Source organism: Myotis yumanensis, unplaced genomic scaffold (assembly GCF_028538775.1).
Source record: "Myotis yumanensis isolate MYYU_CA2020_CCGP unplaced genomic scaffold, mMyoYum1.0.hap1 SCAF_3, whole genome shotgun sequence".
NCBI lineage: Eukaryota > Metazoa > Chordata > Mammalia > Chiroptera > Vespertilionidae > Myotis > Myotis yumanensis.
In genome coordinates, this window is record NW_027223754.1 from 74,241,170 (window position 1) to 74,260,842 (window position 19,673).

Genomic DNA, 19,673 nt, shown 5'->3' on the forward strand with positions numbered 1-19,673 from the left:
TTGCAGGGCTCACCTTGCTTTGTCCCCCTTTCTCAGGCACCACTGTCCCCCACCAGTTGGGTCCAAAGTCTGAAAACTAATTTCAGGCAGAGGGGACAGTTCCAGTCCCATTGCATCCATGGCCAGAAGGGGAATTTTCCTTAAGACCTTCTAATGGTTTTCAATTTAATTATAATTTGTGAGATGATCTAATCTCTTTATCTTCAACCTCATATTTTACCACTGTGTTCCTTGTCCACTATGTTCAGCCATGTTCATTTTTTGTTCCCACCTCAGATTTGCCATTACTCTGGCCAGTTCCTTTGCTTTAGCCCAAATGCCACTTTGTCATGGAAGTGCTCATCATGATGGTGTCCCCTCATCACTCTCTAACTACATGACCCTGCTTACTCATAGCACTTACTGTCATCTGTTCTATTGTTTCTCTGTCTCTTCCCATTCTCTATCTGCTTGTTTTACAGTATACTCCATTTGAAGCTGCTTCTTGTCTCCTTATTTCAATACTAGAGGCCTGGTGCATGAAATTTATACATGGTCGGGGAGGGATCCCCTCAGCCCAGCCTGCAACATCTCCAATCTGGGAACCCTCAGGGGATGTCTGATTGCCAGATTAGGCTTGATCCTGGGGTTCAGACCTAAACCGGCAGTCGGACATCCCTCTCACAATCCAGGACCGCTGGCTCCTAAATGCTCACCTGCCTGCCTGCCTGATCGCCCCTAACTGGCCCCGCTGCCAGCCTGATCACCCCAAACTGCCCCCCCCCTGCCAGCCTGGTTGCTCCCAACTGCTGCCTCTGCCAACCAGGTCGCCCCTCAACTGCCTCCCCCACTGGCCAGGTTGCCCCTAACTACCCCTCCCCCCCTGCCAGCCTGGTCGCCCCTTACTGCCCCCCTTGCCAGTCTGATTGCCCCTCACTGCCCCCCTCTGCCAGCCTGGTTGCCCCTAACTGCCCCCTACTGCTGACCGGGTTGCCCCTCACTGCCCCCTTCCCCTTCCGCCAGCCTGGTCGCCCCAGGCAGCCTGCTGCTCGGTCGTTTGGTAACCCCTCACTAAATGCCCTGCCGGCCTGGTCGCCCCACGCAGCCTGCTGTTCATTCGTTTGCTTTTCCCTCACTAAGCCCCCTGCCGGCCTGGTTGCCCCACTCAGCCTGTTTGGTCATCTGTTTGGTTGTTTTGGATGTGACAGCCCCTGGCTCTTTATATATATAGATGAATCTCCATGGCCTAGAACAATGTTTGGCACATAATAAGTGTTTTATACATAAAGGGCTATTTATATTTATTTGCATATAACCCTAAATATAGATATGACCATTTCATAGATGAGACAACTTGTTCCCTCAGTCGGTGAGTACTGTAGTTAGATGTGAATCACAGTTTTGTGTCCTTTAGTTCATTTTGTGTCTTTCATGTCACTTCTCATGGTGGCAGTCACTCTGGTGTTTGTTGGCTGTGGGCGCCTACTTTACTCAAAGTTGCTTTTAGCAGTATTCTGTATGCTTCGGAATAATTTATTTTAATATTGAAAAATAAACTTTGAGTTATTACATACAAATTACTTAGAATATGTATGAGGGAACTTGAATTGTTGAACTTAAAATTAAGCTTTTGGAAAGTTTGTTAGTTTCTAGTTTTTTCTCATTGGGATTTTAAATCTTCTACACAAACAACTAAAAAGTGGGATATTTAAGTTCAGAATAGAAATTGGAGGGGAGGGGGTTGTTGTTTTGGTATGAAAACATGCTTTTTAGTCAGACTGTCTATGTAGTATTGGAATTTTATGGCATAATCTGCTAAATTTGTTTCATTTGCGAAAACAAAACAAAACATCATTACAGTCACATACTAATTACTAGCCATGCATCATTCATTTGAAATAGAGCCTAAAGCATTTTGTAGTTATAAGCAAAAAGGTCTCTTATGATTCATCACTTTGCAAACAGCATTGTTTTAAGGTTGCTTTTTAGATCCGAGTTTAATCTAGTGCACAGGAAGCATTTTCTGTATTCTGCAAATCTCATTAAATAGGCCTACATGCTCTCTTCTAAGACTGATTTTGAAACATGTTGGAAAAGGGGAAACTAGACTTATGGAACTAAGTTACTATAGTGTTAGGCAATTTTATCCCACTTGTGGCTTAAGGTGTAATTGTTGTATATAGTCTGGGTTATTTTATCTTTCATTTGTGAAGACATCAGTAAAGGGTCTGTAAAGTACATTCTTAATAAAGTTGAGTAAAATACTATAATAGGTAGAATTCTACTCAATTGGTTGTCCCCATCTATATATATATAAAAGCCTAATATGCAAAGTGTCCCTTGGCAGTTCAACTGGGAGTTTGACCAGGAGACAGGGAGTTTGATCACTTGCTATGTTGTGCACTGACCACCATGGGGCAGCATGGATCGAAGGAAGGGAGGCCCCAGCTGGCAGCCAGAAGGAAGGACCTGGCCAGCAGCCAGAAGGCTCTGATTGGCCCTGATCACTGGCCAGGCCTAGGGAACCTACCCGTGCATGAATTTTGTGCACCGGGCCTCTAGTTAACATATAAGTGAATATTTGATGAAAATAGATTATATACATACTGTTTACATGGTCTTGAAGCATCTCCCTATAAATTACTTACTTATTATAAAGGAAATGTTAAGTTACTTTTCATTGGAAAAACTGATAGGTAACACCTTAACCAAATATGTATGTGTAATATGTATATATCTATTCCTTTATAACATGTATTATATAATATCCATGTTATGTGGAAAAGAAGAGGGAATATGATAAAGCAAATGGGGCAAAATGGGAACAGTTGGTTAATCTGGGTAAAGAGTAGTTTTTGTATTCTTAAAGCTAAAATTGTAATAAAGTTTCAAAATTTTCATTTAAAGCAACATAAATAAATTAGGCTTAAATTTAGCAAAAGCTGTGTGAACCACAAACAATGATAAAACTTGACAAACTATGGAAGATTTCTGTCTTAAAACATTTAAGAAAAACTGCAAACTTCCTAAACTTCATGAATTACCAGCTTTAGGCCTGGTGAAAATTTTCAGTGATAGTAGAGAGAACTGTAGTTCAAGTAGGGGGTGTGGTTTTCTCAGAGCTGAGGAGGCAGCTGAAACAGCTGGAGTCTTCAGGGCAGGGTGTGAAGTTGAAGGGATTGTGCAGAAAGGGATGCCAGTCGTCCATGTGGAGATCTCTCATGAGTCTAGAGCAGGGGTGGGCAAACTTTTTGACTCGAGGGCCACAATGGGTTCTTAAACTGGACCGGTGGGCCGGAACAAAAGCATGGATGGAGTGTTTGTGTGAACTAATATAAATTCAAAGTAAACATCATTACATAAAAGGGTGCGGTTTTTTTTTTTTTTTTTTAGTTTTATTCATTTCAAACGGGCCGGATCCGGCCCGCAGGCCGTAGTTTGCCCACGGCTGGTACAGGTTGGGCTGTTTGCCTGCTGAACAAGATTTATCACATAGCACCTGCTACATGGCTAGAGTGGAACAGAGATAGTAAATAGAGGTCCAGCATTACTAGGAAGTGTTGGATTTCTGACCCTGCTAGAATAGAAAAATCTTAACACCTTAGTAACTCAGCATTTACTAAAATAAAACAGCTGGAAAGGTTGTATGTGCTGTAGGAACGAGGACCGTACCCTAAGAGAGTTCCTACTTTAGACCCAATCCAACAAAACCTAGAATCAAGTCTTGCAAAAACCCCTCTGGGAAGAAAGTGGAGGAGCTTGGCAACACCTCTCCTTCCCACAGAGCTACATTAACTAAGGTCAAGCTCAAGCCTGTACACTTTAAGTGACTGATTTGCCTGCTAAAACAAGAGTAAATGTTCTGCAAAAGGAATATTACAGCTCAACAGTTGTTAAATTATAATATTTATTTAAAAAGTAAAAAACAATAAATGGGATGTGTTGTCCAAAAAAAAAAAAAAAAAGTCAAACCAGACCCAAAACGGCCCAGATTTTGGGTTTTACTTGCAGAAATTTTAATGCAGATATTATTAATATGCTCAAAGAACTAAAGAAAATTTTCTTCAAGGAATTAAAGGAAAGCATGATCTTAATTAAGGAATGTTTGCAGGAAAATTCCTGGAAACTAAAAATTTACCATATGAAAGTTCTCAAACTGAAAATTTTAATAACTGAATGGAAATATTAGTGTCGGGTTTTAAAAGTATATTGCAGATAGCAGAAGAATCAATGAATTTGAAGGCAGATCTATAGAAATTAGTTTCTTAACCGTTTGAGTCCCAAGCGATTGCGCTGCTTGGTATTTCTCGACATAAAATAAAACAAGCGCTATCATGCTGTTTGGGTCTTTTCGTACTCATTTAGAGAAAGCGCGGTTGCGCTGTTTGGGATTCTTCGACAGTGTTTTTTCAATACCCCCTGGGACTCAAACGAATCGTATGTTTTCTCGACATAAAATCTCAGCAGCGCGATCGCACCGCTTGGGACTCAAACGGTTAAGAATGTAGGAACAAAATATTATATTATGTACAGAATCTCAGGTACTGTTGGGTAAATACCAGTCTGTCCAAAACACCTGTTACTGGAATCCCAAAAGAAGGAGAGAGTGGGATTGTGGCTGATAAAATATTTGACAAAATAATGGCTAAGAAATTCCAAATTGAGTGAAGAACATCAACTTGTCATTCAAGAAGCTCAGCAGATCCAGCCAGAGTAAATATAAAAAGAAAGACACGTTGGCACATCCTGGTCAAATTGTTGAAAGCCAAAGATGAAGAGAGAATCATAAAAGTAACCGGAGAGAGAGAAGTGGAGAACATTACATATAGGACAACAAGAATGAGAGCTCTTGCTGGCTTTGCAGAGATCATGGTAAGCAGGCATTAAGTGTTGAAATAACAAACATCTTATAAACTCAAAACATTTTATTTATTTAGATACCCTTTCAAAAATAGAGTAAAATATACTTTTAAGTGATGTGAAACCTGTGAGTTTGGGGCCATCGGACCTACCCTTTGTGCAAAGCTAAAGGATGTCCTGAATTCAGGTCAAAGGAAAATGATCCCTTATGGAAACTCAGATCCATAAATAGAAAATTGATGATTAAAAAATAAAAATGCAGGATGGGATTTATAGTGTATGTGAAGTACAGGACATGATAGTAATTGCACAAATGATGGGGTACAACAATTGGAATTGTGCTGTTGTGGCTTTACACACATGAAATGAATCAGAAGGTGTGAAATGTTGGAAGGGCGAGGCAGAAAATAAAAACCATGAACCGGTACAATATGGCAGAATTAAGTGTAAAAATAGATAACTTATCAATCATAATGAGATTTCAAATGCTTCTTTTCCAGTAAATTCTAGAGAAAGTGACCCCCCAAAAATTAGTAAATATTTTGAATTAGTAAATATTCTACCAACCAACTTAGAATTGATATTTGTAGAACATTTTCCATAAAAGCTGCATAATATACTTTCTTTCCAAATATACATGGAATGTTTGCTATGGTAGACCATATAGGAACATAAAATAAATCTCAGTAATTTTGAAAAGATTGAAATTCAGAGTAAGTTTTCTGTCTAAAAAAATTAAATTGAGCAGTAATAGAACATGTCCTTGATTGAAAATTATGTAACATGCTTTTAAGTTACTTGAGGGTCAATGAAGAAATTATTTTGAACTAAATAAAAAGGAAAACATTGAAAAAGAAAACCAAATTCTTAAATTACCAATATCAGAAATCAAAGAAGAAAATTTACTACAGAAAATTAGAAACTCATATTATACATAAACATGTAAGTTAAAAAATTGTCAACAAAATATTTTTATATCAAATATTGCAACTCATTAAAAAAGTATATCATGACCAAGTGGCACAAGGTTTTTTCACCTTGAAAAATGTAGTTAAGCATATTACCAGAAAAAATGGAGAAAAGTCATATCTAGATAGATGCAAAATAAAAAGGATTTGATAGAATTTTACTTCATGATAAATAAAATCTTTTAGCGACTAGAAATGGAAAAAAATGTCTTCACCCTAATAAAGGACATCTATGGGAAACCAGGAGCCATCCTCATACTTAATGGGAAAAATGAAATGCTTTGTCATTTAAGATTGGAAACCAGCCAAAGATATCTACTCTCTCCCTCTTTCTTTTTTTCTTTTTCTTTTTTTAACTAAAAACCAGAAATTTATTTCTCAAAGTTTTGGGGTCTGAAAAGTCCAAGGTCAAGATGCTGGCTGATTCGGTTTCTGGTGAAGGCCTGTTTTATGGATAGCTGTCTTCTTTCTCTGTCTTCACCTACTAGAAGACCAGGATATCTAGTCTTATTACTTCTTTTCAGCATTATAATGCGTATTCTAACCTGTGTAATAAGAAAAAGAAACAAAAGGCCTGTACACTGTAAATCAGAAAGTAAACCTTTTTTTAATGACCCTATTGTCTATGTGAATGTATAAGGAGTTTACAATAAACTTTATTGAAGTAACCAGTGAATTTAACAGGGTCACAGGATAGTCAGTATACCAGAATGAGTTCTCTTTTTTTAGTAATGACATATATTGGAAAACAAAATAAAATAAAATAGTACTATTTACAGTAGCATCAAAAAACTTAAAATACTTAGGGATACATTTCAGTAAACATGCTGATTTTCTACACTTAAAACCACAAGATATTGCTGAGAGAAATTATAGTTGTAAATGAGGTATTTACCATGCTCATAGAGTGGAAGACTCAGTATTGTGAAGATTTTATTTTTCCCTCAAATGATCTGTAGACTCCTAATAGATATATGATACACATTCCCAATCAAAGTCCCAGCAGGTTTTATTATAGCAATTGACAAAAGTTACAAAAATTCATATGGCATTTGGAAGACCTAGAGTAGACAAAATCAATTTGGAAAATAACAAACTTGGAGGACTTAGACTATTGATTTGATATCAAGGCAGTAAGGTTTGGCTTAGATATAAAAATAAACTTTTTCTGGAAAGTTGAGAAGTAAACCCACAAGGATACCAACAAATGATTCGCAAGAAAGACATCAAGGCTAGTGCATGGGAAAAAGAACTTCTTTGTGTCAAATGGTGCTGCCAAACTTGGATATCCTATGGGCTAAAATGAATCTCAACTCCTGCATCACACCCCACAGAATAACTGATGAGGGATGGAGTGTAGACCTAAACATGCAAAGATAAAATATAAAGCTTCCTAAATAAATCATAGCTTTAGTAAAGAGGGTATAAAATGGCATCAACCACTTTAGAAAACAGCTTGCCAATTTCTTATGAAGTTATATATGTATTTACACTATATCTTTTTAGGTATTTAATAAAAATGAAAAGACTAATATAATAATATTGATAATATCCTGTATTAGTTTTCACACACGACCATAATATATGTCCACAATCTTGGTGGTTTAAAACATCAGGAATGTATTTTCCTGCCTTTTCTGGAGGCAGAAGTCCTAAATGGATGTTTTGGCAGGACTGATTCCTTCTGTAGGCTCTGGGCAAGAATCTGTTGCAGGCTTGTCTCCTATCTTCGGTAGCTGCTTGCAGTTCTCGGCATTTCTTGGCTTGTAACATTACTTCAGTCTTAACCTCTTCCTTCACATCGCTGCCTTCTGTTTGTTTCTCTCTCTACTATTTTTATTAAAGTGACATCAGTCATTGGATTTAGGGCTTGCCCTAAATTTAGCATGATCTCTTCTGGTGATCCTTAACTTCATTTCATCTGCAAAGACCCCATTTTCAAATAAGTTCATATTAGCAAGTACCTAAGGTTAGGGCTTAACACAGCATTTTTGGAGTCCTTCTTCAACTCAACCCACTACATAGCCTCAAAGTAAAAAAGAAACACCCAAAAAAACTATCAACAGGAAAGTAGATAAAGAAATTTTGGTGTGTTCTTACAATGAAATATTATGAAATGAAAAAAGAACAAAGTATTGAATCACTCTCTGTGTGTATGAATCTCAAAGTCATTTTGTTGAGTGAAAGAAGCCAGATACAAAAAGTGTTTACTGTAAGTTTCATTAATATAAATTTCAAGAACGAGCAAAACGAAGTTAACGACAGAAAAAACACACAACATTGGTTTCCTATGGTTGGGTGGGGACTGTCTGGAAACAGACATGAATGAATTTAAAACACCAGAATGGTTCTGAGTTTTATGCCAGCTTTTTAATTGATCAGATATGAAACTCTTCTTTAGGAGTGCTAGCTAAGACTGCCAAATTAGTCTCCTGCTCTCGAGCTTTACCACTTGCAGATCCTGAGTATCTGCAGAACTCACCTGGACCTCCTGTGAAATCCTTAGTGGTCCAGAATTGATAAGCATTTGTAAACAAAAACAAAGCCATAGCTGATATCTATTGCCAATTGTCTATCCCTTGGCTAGCTGGAGGTATATACATTTATACCCTGTTATTTTATTTATTATTATTGTTTTTTGTATAATTCTTGGATTTACCTTGCTCCAATGCAAACCTGTAAAAAATATACCATATGTACTTTGCTATTGTATAGTTTTTTAAAATAATTTCAGCTTAGGACTTTAATATCATAAGGCCACACTTACTTTAAAAACATTTTTTATATCCTTAGCACTACCCAGCCATAATGCACTTGAATAGCTATGTTTTTTGATGCCTCTCTTGAAGTAAAATGAATGTTTCTTTTGTCTGAGAATTCTGGAGATCATAAAAATATTGGCTAGCTAATGGTAATGGTTAAATATTTTTCACCTAGTTTAATTTAAAAAATCAAGTTCAAAACTTTTTCCTAAGTGTCTTAATTCTATTATTAAATCCTGTTTATTTCTCAGATGTCACTCTCCTCTCTCAACCCCTTATCATTTTCTCTAGTCCTGTCTTTCACAAAGATATGCATTTGTTTTTTTCACATTCTCCCTGCTTATAATATGTCTCCCAATGAGAGTGAAGAATTAGCTAATATGGAAATCTAAGTGGAGAGCACAGTGTGGAGGGGATGCCAAAAGTGTATCTGGAAAAAAAATATTAAAAATTCAGCAGAGCTCTAGCTGGTTTGGCCCAGTGGATAGAGTGTTGGCCTGCAGACTGAAGGGTCCCAGGTTCGATTCTGGTCAAGGGCACATGCCTGGGTTGCGGGCTCAATCCCCAGTGAGGGGAATGCAGGAGGCAGCCAATTGATGTTTCTCTCTCTCTCTCCCCCTCTCCCTTCCTTTCTGAAATCAATAAAAATATATTAAAAAATATTCAGCAGAACAGGAGGTAGTTGGATATACTAAGGAGAAAGGAAATAAATACGAAGTAATAGGATGCTGAGTGCTCAGCTGGGTCATCTCCATAGTGTTTTATCTGATAACTGAGGTGGGGAAATTAAAGTCCATTCTTACTTATTGGAAAACACAGTAGAAGTAGTTTGAGTATCAGATGGTTTTTATAGATTTTAGAGAGAGAGGAAGAGAGAGAGAAATGTCTATGAGAGAGAAACATCTATTGGCTGCTTCCTGCACTCCCTGCACTGGGGATTGAGCCAGCAATCTGGGCTTGTGCTTGACCTGTAACCTTTAATCAAATCTGTAACCTTTTGGTGCATGGGACAATGGTCAAGCGACTGAGCCACACTGGCCAGGTCATCAGATGGTTTTTAAGTTGTGGTTATTAATTTCTATGTTGTGATGTTCTAGTGGAACTGTACAGTTGATTGGCTGCATGCGACCTGGAAGCAGTCATTTAACCTTTCTGAAGTGCTATTCCATTATTCCTTATAATTACATATTCACAAAATATATGAAGTAAAGGTTTTGTCAGTCAATTAAGACTGAAGTGATTAGCTTTTTAATCAGTAGGTTACTTGTAGTGGCTGAAAGTGAAGTGAATGGTTAAGTAGTTTTATAACGACTTCAGGGAAGAGTAATGAAGAGATGGAGCATATACTAAACTTGATTTTGAGGTGAGCCTAAATAATTCTGCAGGCAGGAAGGTGGAAAAATACAGCAAGTTTTGAATAAATTGGTTCCTGAAAATCTGGTCTTTATAAAAAAAAAACTGCATAAAGAGAACCAGATATGGCATTAAACATTATTGGTATAAAAATGCCAAAATGATTTTTTTCATAGAAAAATGGGTAAAATAAAATTACATGTGAAAAACATGAGATCGTGAAAATTACATCTCCCTGGGGACTTCCTACTTTTTACCCTTCAAGACAGATGGAAAGAGTTAGATGAAATGGGCTGTAAGGGCAGTAACCATGACCCCTGTGCCTCTTGTAGCACCAAGTGGGCACCCAGTCAATACTTGTAAGTTCATTGATTGTTTAAAGGTCTTTTCATCTTATTTTGTTCCTGCTCCAATGACACATGTTGCCAACAAACAAAATTTTGAAATAAAAATTACCCTTAGGATTTTGTATTTGCTTGTTCTTTGATTTTTAGTGGTCAGTTTTTAAGGTTGTTTCATCTGGCATATGTCCCTTCTGGCACTGGGTGAGAAATTGCAGGAGGGCTGTGCCTTGCCTTCAAACAATACTAGGGAAATATATATATATGTATATATTACTTTTTTATGCCTTTAGATGGATATTCAGATTGTAGCTCATTATTGTTGGGTTTTGGTGCTGTGGGTTTAAGTTTGCTAAGATCCCACAGTATGATTCAAAGAAAACCAAAAAACCTGCACTTGTTGCCAAGTCTTTCATTTTATTAGATGTGAAACCTTGGGATGATGAGACAGATATGGAAAAACTAGAGGAATGTGTCAAGAGCATTCAAGCAAACGACTTGGTCTGGGGCTCTTCTAAACTGGTTCCAGTCGGGTAAGGAATTAAAAAGCTTCAAATACTGTGCGTAGTGGAAGACGATAAAGTTGGAACAGACATTCTGGAGGAGCAGATTACTGCTTTTGAGGACTATGTACAGTCCCTGGACGGGCTGCTTTCAACAAGATCTAAAATCCATCCTGAGTCCGTGCCCTTAAATAAAAGTTTGAAAGAGAAAAAAAAAAAAGATTGCTAAGATCCTATATATAACCATAAATTTAAAGGATACCTCTGTATAAATGCATTTATAATTTTCTCTAACACTCTCATTATAAATATCTTAAAGTCTTTTTTAATATAACCTTTCCTTTTTTTTTTTTATATATACTTTTTACTGATTTCAGAAGAGGAAGGAAGAGGGAGAGATAGATAGAAACATCCATGATGCGAGAGAATCATTGATCAGCTGCCTTCTGCTGGCCCCCTACTGGGGATTGAGCCTGCAACCCCTGCATGTGCCCTTGACCGGAATTGAACCTGGGACCCTTCAGTCTGCAGGCAGACACTCTATCCACTGAGCCAAATCAGCTAGGGCCCTCCCTTCCTTCCTTCCTTCCTTCCTTCCTTCCTTCCTTCCTTCCTTCCTTCCTTCCTTCCTTCCTTCCTCCCCCCTTCCCTTCCATTACCATTGAGAGTATTATTTATATGCTATAGCTATCCACTTTTGCATTCAGCTTAGTCTCTGTCAGCCAAAACACAGTTTTAGGTTCCTTAGCAAGCAAACAAAATGCAAACCCCCAGTGTTGATAGAATATATGAAGTGATGATGAAACATTCTTCAGGGTTTTTAAAAAAGTATTTTCCCATTTTTAAATGTATTTTTTAAAATTTCATCTGAAGAAACAAACTTTGATTTGATTAATAAGAAAAAGCCCTGCTATTATTATCATAGAACTCAAGATTTAGATCTTAGAACATTAGCTTTTATTGAGTTTGTTTTAAACAATAGGGGCAAGCATTTGGCCTATGGGGTCAAAGTAAGCTAAATAGTGGACTAAAGTCAGTCAGGAGCACCAGGTGATCTCTCACATTCATTTCCAGCTCAGTAATTTCATTCACTGAAATACATTTATTTCATATCAGTCAAATACTAACTTTTCTAAATTTGGAAGAAAGAGCAATATGGAAAGGACATCTAATTTGCGAGGCTGTGGGTCAAAGACCTGTTGTTTGGTTACCTTTCCTGACTTCGCTTTGTCAGGGTTTTTCATGAACACATAGCACATTGTTCTGCATTTCATCGTAGACTTCCTCTATCTTTTCAAGGTACCTGTCCCTAGTGCCAGGTAGACTCATTACTCATACAAATCTAGGTTATATTTTTTCTAGGAAAATTAATTACTTTATCCTGGCTGCATATGGTTAGCTTGTCAGCAGGAAAGCTTTAACATATTTTGGGCCATTTAAGCAGTCTTTTTTTCTCTTTCTGCACAAAGTAGTACACTAATGTAGGTTAAAATTAATGTATTTTGTAATACCAATGGTTTGCATAGGAGACTGGAGAATTCCTTCTCATGCTTATTGTGAAGTGCTAAATACTTAAGTTCATGATCATGAGTAAGGGCACAGATTGAAAGCAGATGCCGTGGGCTCAGTGTCCACCGTGGAAGACCACAAGTGTATGTACTCATGTGAGTGTTCTTTGCACATCTTATTATTCTAAAGGATATACTAAATGGAATAAAGTATCATGTGCAATTGCTCCAATATAATAGGAATATCTACCATTTGCAATGTTTAAGTAAAAATAAAAAATTCAAGGAAGTAAGTCTATTTGAGAGCATTTTAAGACATGAAATGACTTTATGAGAAGTAATAATTGCTTAAGTCTACTTTGTGTGCTAGACATCCAATATCCAAACATATGCTAATAGGACCTCTAAAATTGTCTTCTACAATTTTATATGACTTGTTTATTCTATAAAACCATGATTGGTAATGTTTCTTTTTACTTTAAAAAATGTCTTTTTTGAGCTTACAGTTTTTTACTTTCTTCTAGGGAAAAATATTATTTTCTCTAGACAGGAATTTGAAGACATTCTTTGAAGTCAAGAAATTTTAAGACATTTCTTTATACATACTTTGTAGCAGGGACTTATTATTAACTACATTAGTTGAGTTCTTGGAATCTTGCCTGTATACATATAAACAAACATTTCACATGTCAGGTGCCTGGGGAAAGTACTGTTATAAAGTAGACATTTATATTATTTGCTATAAAACTTTTCAGTCATTGTAAGGATTTGGTCCATTTGAAGATATATTTACAGAGTTATTTACTGAGAGCTACCTCTTTAATTGCTCAGTTCTTTTTAGATGAGTGTGCTGAATTATGTTGTTACATCATTAAAGCAGTATCTGTATTATCCTATTGCATCTAATAAGTTTAGGCTTTTGTATGGCATATCTTATTTTAAATAACAAGCACTTATATTATTGGCAGATAGCTGTCTGTCTCCTTAACAGACATCCTGTGCACCTCACGAGGCATTGTTTTTTAGCCTTTCCTTTGGATCTGTGAATGGCCAACCTAGACCCTGTTTTAACTCTGTCAGTTTCGGTCATTGTTTTTTTCCTGACCTTGCCTCAAACTGCTCTTGATGCTTATGATAGTAGTTGAAGTGCAAGAGTTATAACTATCACTGCCCCATCCATCTGTTCTAAGTCTGAAACTCCTAATACATTTGGCCAAGGAGTTCATATATACCTTAAATGTCTTCAGCCTTCAGGTAAGTGGCTCTTCCCTTCACGTGTTGTTAGAACATGGGGAGTAGTGTAAGGCAAGAACTTGCTGACCCTCTTGCCCTTTTTGCATTTTTGTTTGTTTGTTTGTTTGTTGACACTTTCAACCCCCTACATTTCCAACATAGCAACCCTGAGTCCCAGATAGACCTGTGGCTTTGCACTGTTTTTGTCTCCTGTTATGCCCATGTTTCCTAACCCTAACGCTGCTAATTTAGGATATGTCAGGAATGATTCTACTTTCTTGTGTTGCTGAAGAAAGTCAATTTAGTACAAATTGGGACCTATTTACTCTCCCTCTCTAACAAGTATTGTTAGTCAGCAGTGCTTCAGAGGACAACAATTGCTATTTGAAAAAAAAATAAACTTCTTTTATACCTTTCTGAATATGTTTTAAACATGACTCAGCATGTTTCAATTTTGAACAAAAAATTAATGATATGAATGCTTTGTAATTTGTTGCCTCTATATCCTTATTTTATTTTATTTCATTTTTTGTTAATCCTCACCTGAGGATATTTTTTCCATTGACTTTTAGAGAGAGTGGAAGGGAGGGGGAGAGATAGAGAGAGTGCGAAACATTGATGTAAGAGAGACACATCAATGGGTTGCTTTCTGCACTCATCCCAACGAGGGCCGGGATCAAGCCTGCAACCGAGGTATGTTCTCTTGACTGGAATCGAACCTGAGACCCTTCAGTATGCGGACCGACGCTCCAACCACTGAGACAAACCGGCTAGGGCTGTTTCCTCTTTTTGAAATTTAGTTGTAAAAAATGAATGTACTTTATTACTTATTTAAGCTTTGTCATTTAATTAAAGCTTTCTTTTCATTGAGCATCTAAATCTGTGTTGTGTCTTTTTTTTTTTTTTTTTGAGGGACAATTCTGGATTCCTACGAAAAACAAACAGGGCTTTTCTCTTTTCATGCTATCAGTTTTAGGGGACATATTGCTTCTTTGGTACTGTCATACCAATAAATCATCCTAGATTACTTGCACTCTTACAGTACTAAAGTATACCATGCATTTTAAAGGAAATCTGCTATTTTCTTTTCAATCAGATGAGCAATGTGAAGAGACTGCGGCCGCGGCTCAGTGCTATTCTCTTTAAGCTTCAGTTTGAAGAGCAGGTGAATAACATCAAACCTGACATCATGGCTGTCAGCACTGCCTGCGAAGAGATAAAGAAGAGCAAAAGCTTTAGCAAGTTGTTGGAACTTGTATTGCTAATGGGAAACTACATGAATGCCGGCTCCCGGAATGCTCAAACCTTTGGATTTAACCTTAGCTCTCTCTGTAAAGTGAGTTGTTTTTTTTTCCTACTTTTTAAGCACATATTTGCCTGCACACTTAGTCATAGAATGTCAGCCCTGATTACATTATTTAAATCTTTTTGTTTTGGTGTGCTCATTATCAAGAACTTGAACTGAACCATGAACCCAAACCCAGAGTGAACTAAGCTAATTTACTCAACCTCTGAACTAAATCCAAATATTAATTTTCTGTGATCTGCAAATCCAACTGAAGGATTTTGTTTAATAACAAAATTATGTTGTAAACCTATGCTTTCTCAAAGTAATGAAATGGAACATCACAATATTATTTAAACCTAGTTGTCATGCAATTCAGTTACCTCTATATATGAAGGTATGTATATATGTTGAGACTTGCTTAGGATTTCCACTAAAATTTTTACCTTTATTTAATTTTTTCTTTGCATTTATATTTTTGCAAGCAAACTAAAGGGAGAGAAAAGTGAGATTGTTTTATGTAAGGAGGAAATTATTATTCTATAAAGGGGAGTAAACATAACTCAGATTTTGAAATGTTTCTATCTAAATATAATTTTAGAAGATATGGAAATTGAGTAAGTTTAGAGAGTTTTTTTCTGCTGGGTTCAATGTTTTATGTAACAGAGCTCTTTCCTAAATAATGGGCCACTGTAATAGTGCTTTATTGATCTGCTTATAACAAATTCTTCTCAGTTACACATCACAAGAAAAGCTTTCTCTTGTTCTTGACCTGGTAACATCTACCCTCCCTGACTAAGGAATTTGATTATTGCTTTTGCCAGTTAGGAAGGGAAGGTGAAAAATAAGTTCGGCTTTAGCTGTGGGTTTGCTGAATAGTTAATCTCTTGGTACTTTTGTGACTTTGCTTACATGAGTTCCCCGACGTAAACCTCCCACTAGTATCAGCGCCTTTTTATTTTCCTCTCCTTGCTTTCTTAGCCTTACATCTTCTGTGCAGATCTGTAACATGGATGATGTAATTCGTAACACATGTATTGAAGACTGCACATTTATAGAGTGCCAAGTGCTTGACCTGATCATCTCATTTAGTGTTTGTGATTAATACTTACTTAGCATGTGTGGAAGTTATATTTTTCATATTTAACCCATTAAGTGTGATTAAATATTTTAATGGAGCTTATATACAAGAAAGTTAAGGCAGCAGAGTTGAGAGCCTAGCTCTGCTAAGGCAGACCAGATAAACATTCAGAGAGGGATACTAGTAGGAATCTGAACTGTTTCTGGAAGAGTGAGTGGATGTTCCCTAAGAGGAAAAAGCATTCTAAGCAAGAATCAGCAGTTTGTATAAAAGCCTCTTTCATGGCATGTGTTAGTACATGGAGTGATCCTGTACACCTGGAGCCTAAATGGGAGAGGAGTGGAGAAAATGGAAATTAGATAGTAAATTTGCCTAGATGGTGAAAAGCCTGAATGCCACACCTTATGGTGAAGTTTTGATGGAGACATTATTTCTATAAGGCAGTGATGTTATCAGTTATCTTATAGGAAAATAATTTTAATAGCCATATGAAAAAAGTACTGTCAGTGCAGTCACTGTTTGCCAAACATGTCTATTTAAATTTAAATTAAGCCCGGTTGGTGTGGCTCAGTTAAGTGTCCAGCCCTTAAACCAAGAGTTGCTAGTTCCATTCAGGTCAAGGCACATGCCTGAGTTGCCAGTTTGAACCTCAGTAGGAAGCAGCCACTCCATGCTTCTCTCATCAATGTTTCTATTTCTGTCCCCCTTTCCCTTCTCTCTCTAAAATCATTAAATTTAAATTAATTAAAATTCAAATAAAATTAAAAATTTAATTCCTTGGTCACACTTGCCATGTTTCAAGTGAATCAGTATCCATACATGCTGGCAGTGAAAATACAGCACATTTCTACCATTGCGGAAAGTTCTACTGGACAGCACTGGTTAGAGCAGTGGTTCTCAACCTTCTGGCCCTTTAAATACAGTTCCTCATGTTGTGACCCAACCATAAAATTATTTTCGTTGCTACTTCATAACTGTAACATTGCTACTGTTATGAATCGTAATGTAAATATCCTAATATGCAGGATGGTCTTAGGCGACCCCTGTGAAAGGGTCGTTCAACCGCCAAGGGGGTCGCGACCCACAGGTTGAGAACCGCTGGGTTAGAGGGTGACTGGGAGACTAGGTCGTTGACAGCATGTGATCTAGGAGCATGTCAGAGAAAATGTAGCTGAGCAGATAGAGAGGCAGGGCATTGTGAGATGAAGGGAAAAAGGGGAGGGTCAAAGATACTCCAAAGATACTGATATGTTTGAAGTGGTTGCTCAAAAAAGAATGAGGTTGCTTTTGGTGTTTCCTTCCCCTTGTTTACCTCAGTATCTTAAAGGGCATCTGATTGATGTGCCTTATTCAGTTATGTAGCAAATGTTTAGTGTCCAGTGCATAATAGTCATTGTGCTTTGAGATGATGGTGGACCCAGCTAAAGTAGTAATAGAGAGTTTTTAGGTAGGATGGGGCAAAGGGTGGAGGGGGAGTGTACACATTTAAGGAACATCTAGGGAATTGTCAGGGAGTGGGGATTATGAATTTGGAGGCTAAAGGACCAAGAGGGAAGCTATACTGCCAGTTTCTGGGGAAGCAAAGAAGAAAAAACAGGATGCAGATCAAGGTGGGGGAGAAGTTCACAACTACAGAGATTGTTTCATGGTGCTAAGTGTCTGTTGCTCTTCAGATTTTGCATCTCAAAACTATAGCCAACTCACAGAGTTGACCACATACCCTCCCTTCCTGCTTCCTCAAAAGACAGTTGTCCAGGAGAGCTTAGGTCTGATTAATGAGGTGGAATAGCCTAATACAGTGCTTGGTACATAGTAAATATTCAATAAATAGTGGTTGAATGAATGACACTACAGTAGACACAGTCTTGTGTCTTAGTTATTATGTAGTTGAAAATAGACATCTCATATTCAGATATAGTCATTGATGCCTAGTAATTTTAAAATCTTTTACAAATGCAATGCATGCTGTTACTATTTTACTACAGTCATTCTACAAACTGGCTAATCTGTCTCTAGATAATAGAGTTGACTGTATTTTTAGGCAGTGAGATTGGATATTTTAATCATCCCTCTTAGGAGACTTCTGTAGTGTAAGAAACAAAATAAATACTAGAACTTCATACTTTTTATTAGCCTACACATCAAATTGAAAGCATATATTGAACAAGATGATATCACATCATGTTGTGTGTGTGTGTGTTTTTATCAGAAGTAGCAGCTTGATCTTTGGCAATTATTGAATTTTCACACTGACTATAAAGCATTTGATTTGATCATAAGCCCCTGCACAAGGAATTCCAAATTTACTTGACAGTTGAAAGACAGGATTATATTTTAATCTGTTAAAACATGCTGGGTGATCCTGTGACATATAATATTCTATATCCAAAATTTTTACTTATAAATGTCCTTTGTACATTTAGCTCACATCTGAAAAGTGCATGAAATTTTGTATTAAATTATTAAGTTTGCACAGGTTAGAATAATTACATGAATTTTGAAATCTATATGCATTGTATTTTATTTTGAGTGCTATATTATATCTTTGTATACACTTGTAATTGAGATGGCTAACTAAAATAACTCGAGTTCAGAGAGAGAAAAGGGTTTGTCTACTTCCACCCCAAAGATTAGATATGGCTATGATAAATAAATATAAAAGTGAAAAATTAGACATAAGGTAAACATAAACTAGAATCTGTTATTAAGATGTAAATGAAAATTCAGGTAGATGCATGGGTTTGAGGCTTTCTTTTAGTAAAAATGAAGTGCAAACATGGTGATGAAATGTTTCATGATCTAAAAATAGTAAATAGTGGTTTCTCTGATTAGCCAAAGCTGAACTAGATAGGAAATTTTGCATGTGTATTGTTTTAAAAGAAAAATATGGTGTGGAGCTATGTTCTTATAAATTATAAGTGAAAAAAATCCATTACAACTATCTCCCTACCGTCTCTCCCCCTTTCTAATCCTCTACAAATATGTATAAAGGGCCTGTTATGGTTGACACTCCAAGAGAACCCTCATAGTAAATGAGATACAAATGTGGTCTTTAATTGCAGTAATTCTACTTTTAGTTTAAGTAAAATGGAATAAGTACCTTGCTTTCTGATGGCACAGCTTTTCAAATAGATTAACCTTAGACTTGTATTTTAGGACAATGAATGGACTACTTCTCATTCATGAAAGTCCTTGAAAGCTACGACTAGACCTTAGATAAAAACTGGATAATAGATAAAATGAGGTTATATAATTTTTTTAGGAGCTTTATTGATTAAAAGCAAATATGTATTTTTAGAAATTTCATCAGCAAATGGCAGGTGCTTGGTAACCAAGGTGCCTACCTTAAAAAATGTTATATGTGGTTTGTGTTGAAGTTTGTTCTCTAAAAAACCTGTTGGTAGGGCCAAGGTCTTTTCCCCCCCAAGTAGATCTAGCAAAAGAATAAGTTGACCCAACCATCAAAGTTGAACACCTTATTAAAATATACTGTATGAGATGATTTTAACTTGTAAATATAAAAACTAATGTTATCAACCCACATGCAATAACTATAACATGAGTTTAGTAATGTTTACTAATGTCTAATGAGGGGTGTGATTTCTAAATAACAAATAATCTCAGAAAATACAGCTGAATTATCCTATATAATAAAGAGCTAATATGCAAATGGTCATCACACCCTCGTGCTGGGGCCGGGGAACCTGAGGCTGCACCCCATCCCCCTTTACGGGGCTTGACAGGGATAGGCCCAGCCAGGTCTGAGTCTCACGAGATTTTGAGACCACGCGCGGGTGGGC

At 36.9% G+C, this 19,673-nt stretch overlaps 1 protein-coding gene across 1 annotated transcript in view; it reads left to right on the forward strand.

The window, feature by feature from the left end:
* DIAPH3 (diaphanous related formin 3) overlaps positions 1 to 19,673 on the forward strand; it is a 531,965-nt gene that overhangs the window by 289,748 nt on the left and 222,544 nt on the right. The window contains exon 21 of the mRNA XM_070408978.1: positions 14,604 to 14,843. Within this exon, the coding sequence (XP_070265079.1) occupies positions 14,604 to 14,843 (240 nt within the window). The remainder of the gene's footprint in view (positions 1 to 14,603; positions 14,844 to 19,673) is intronic.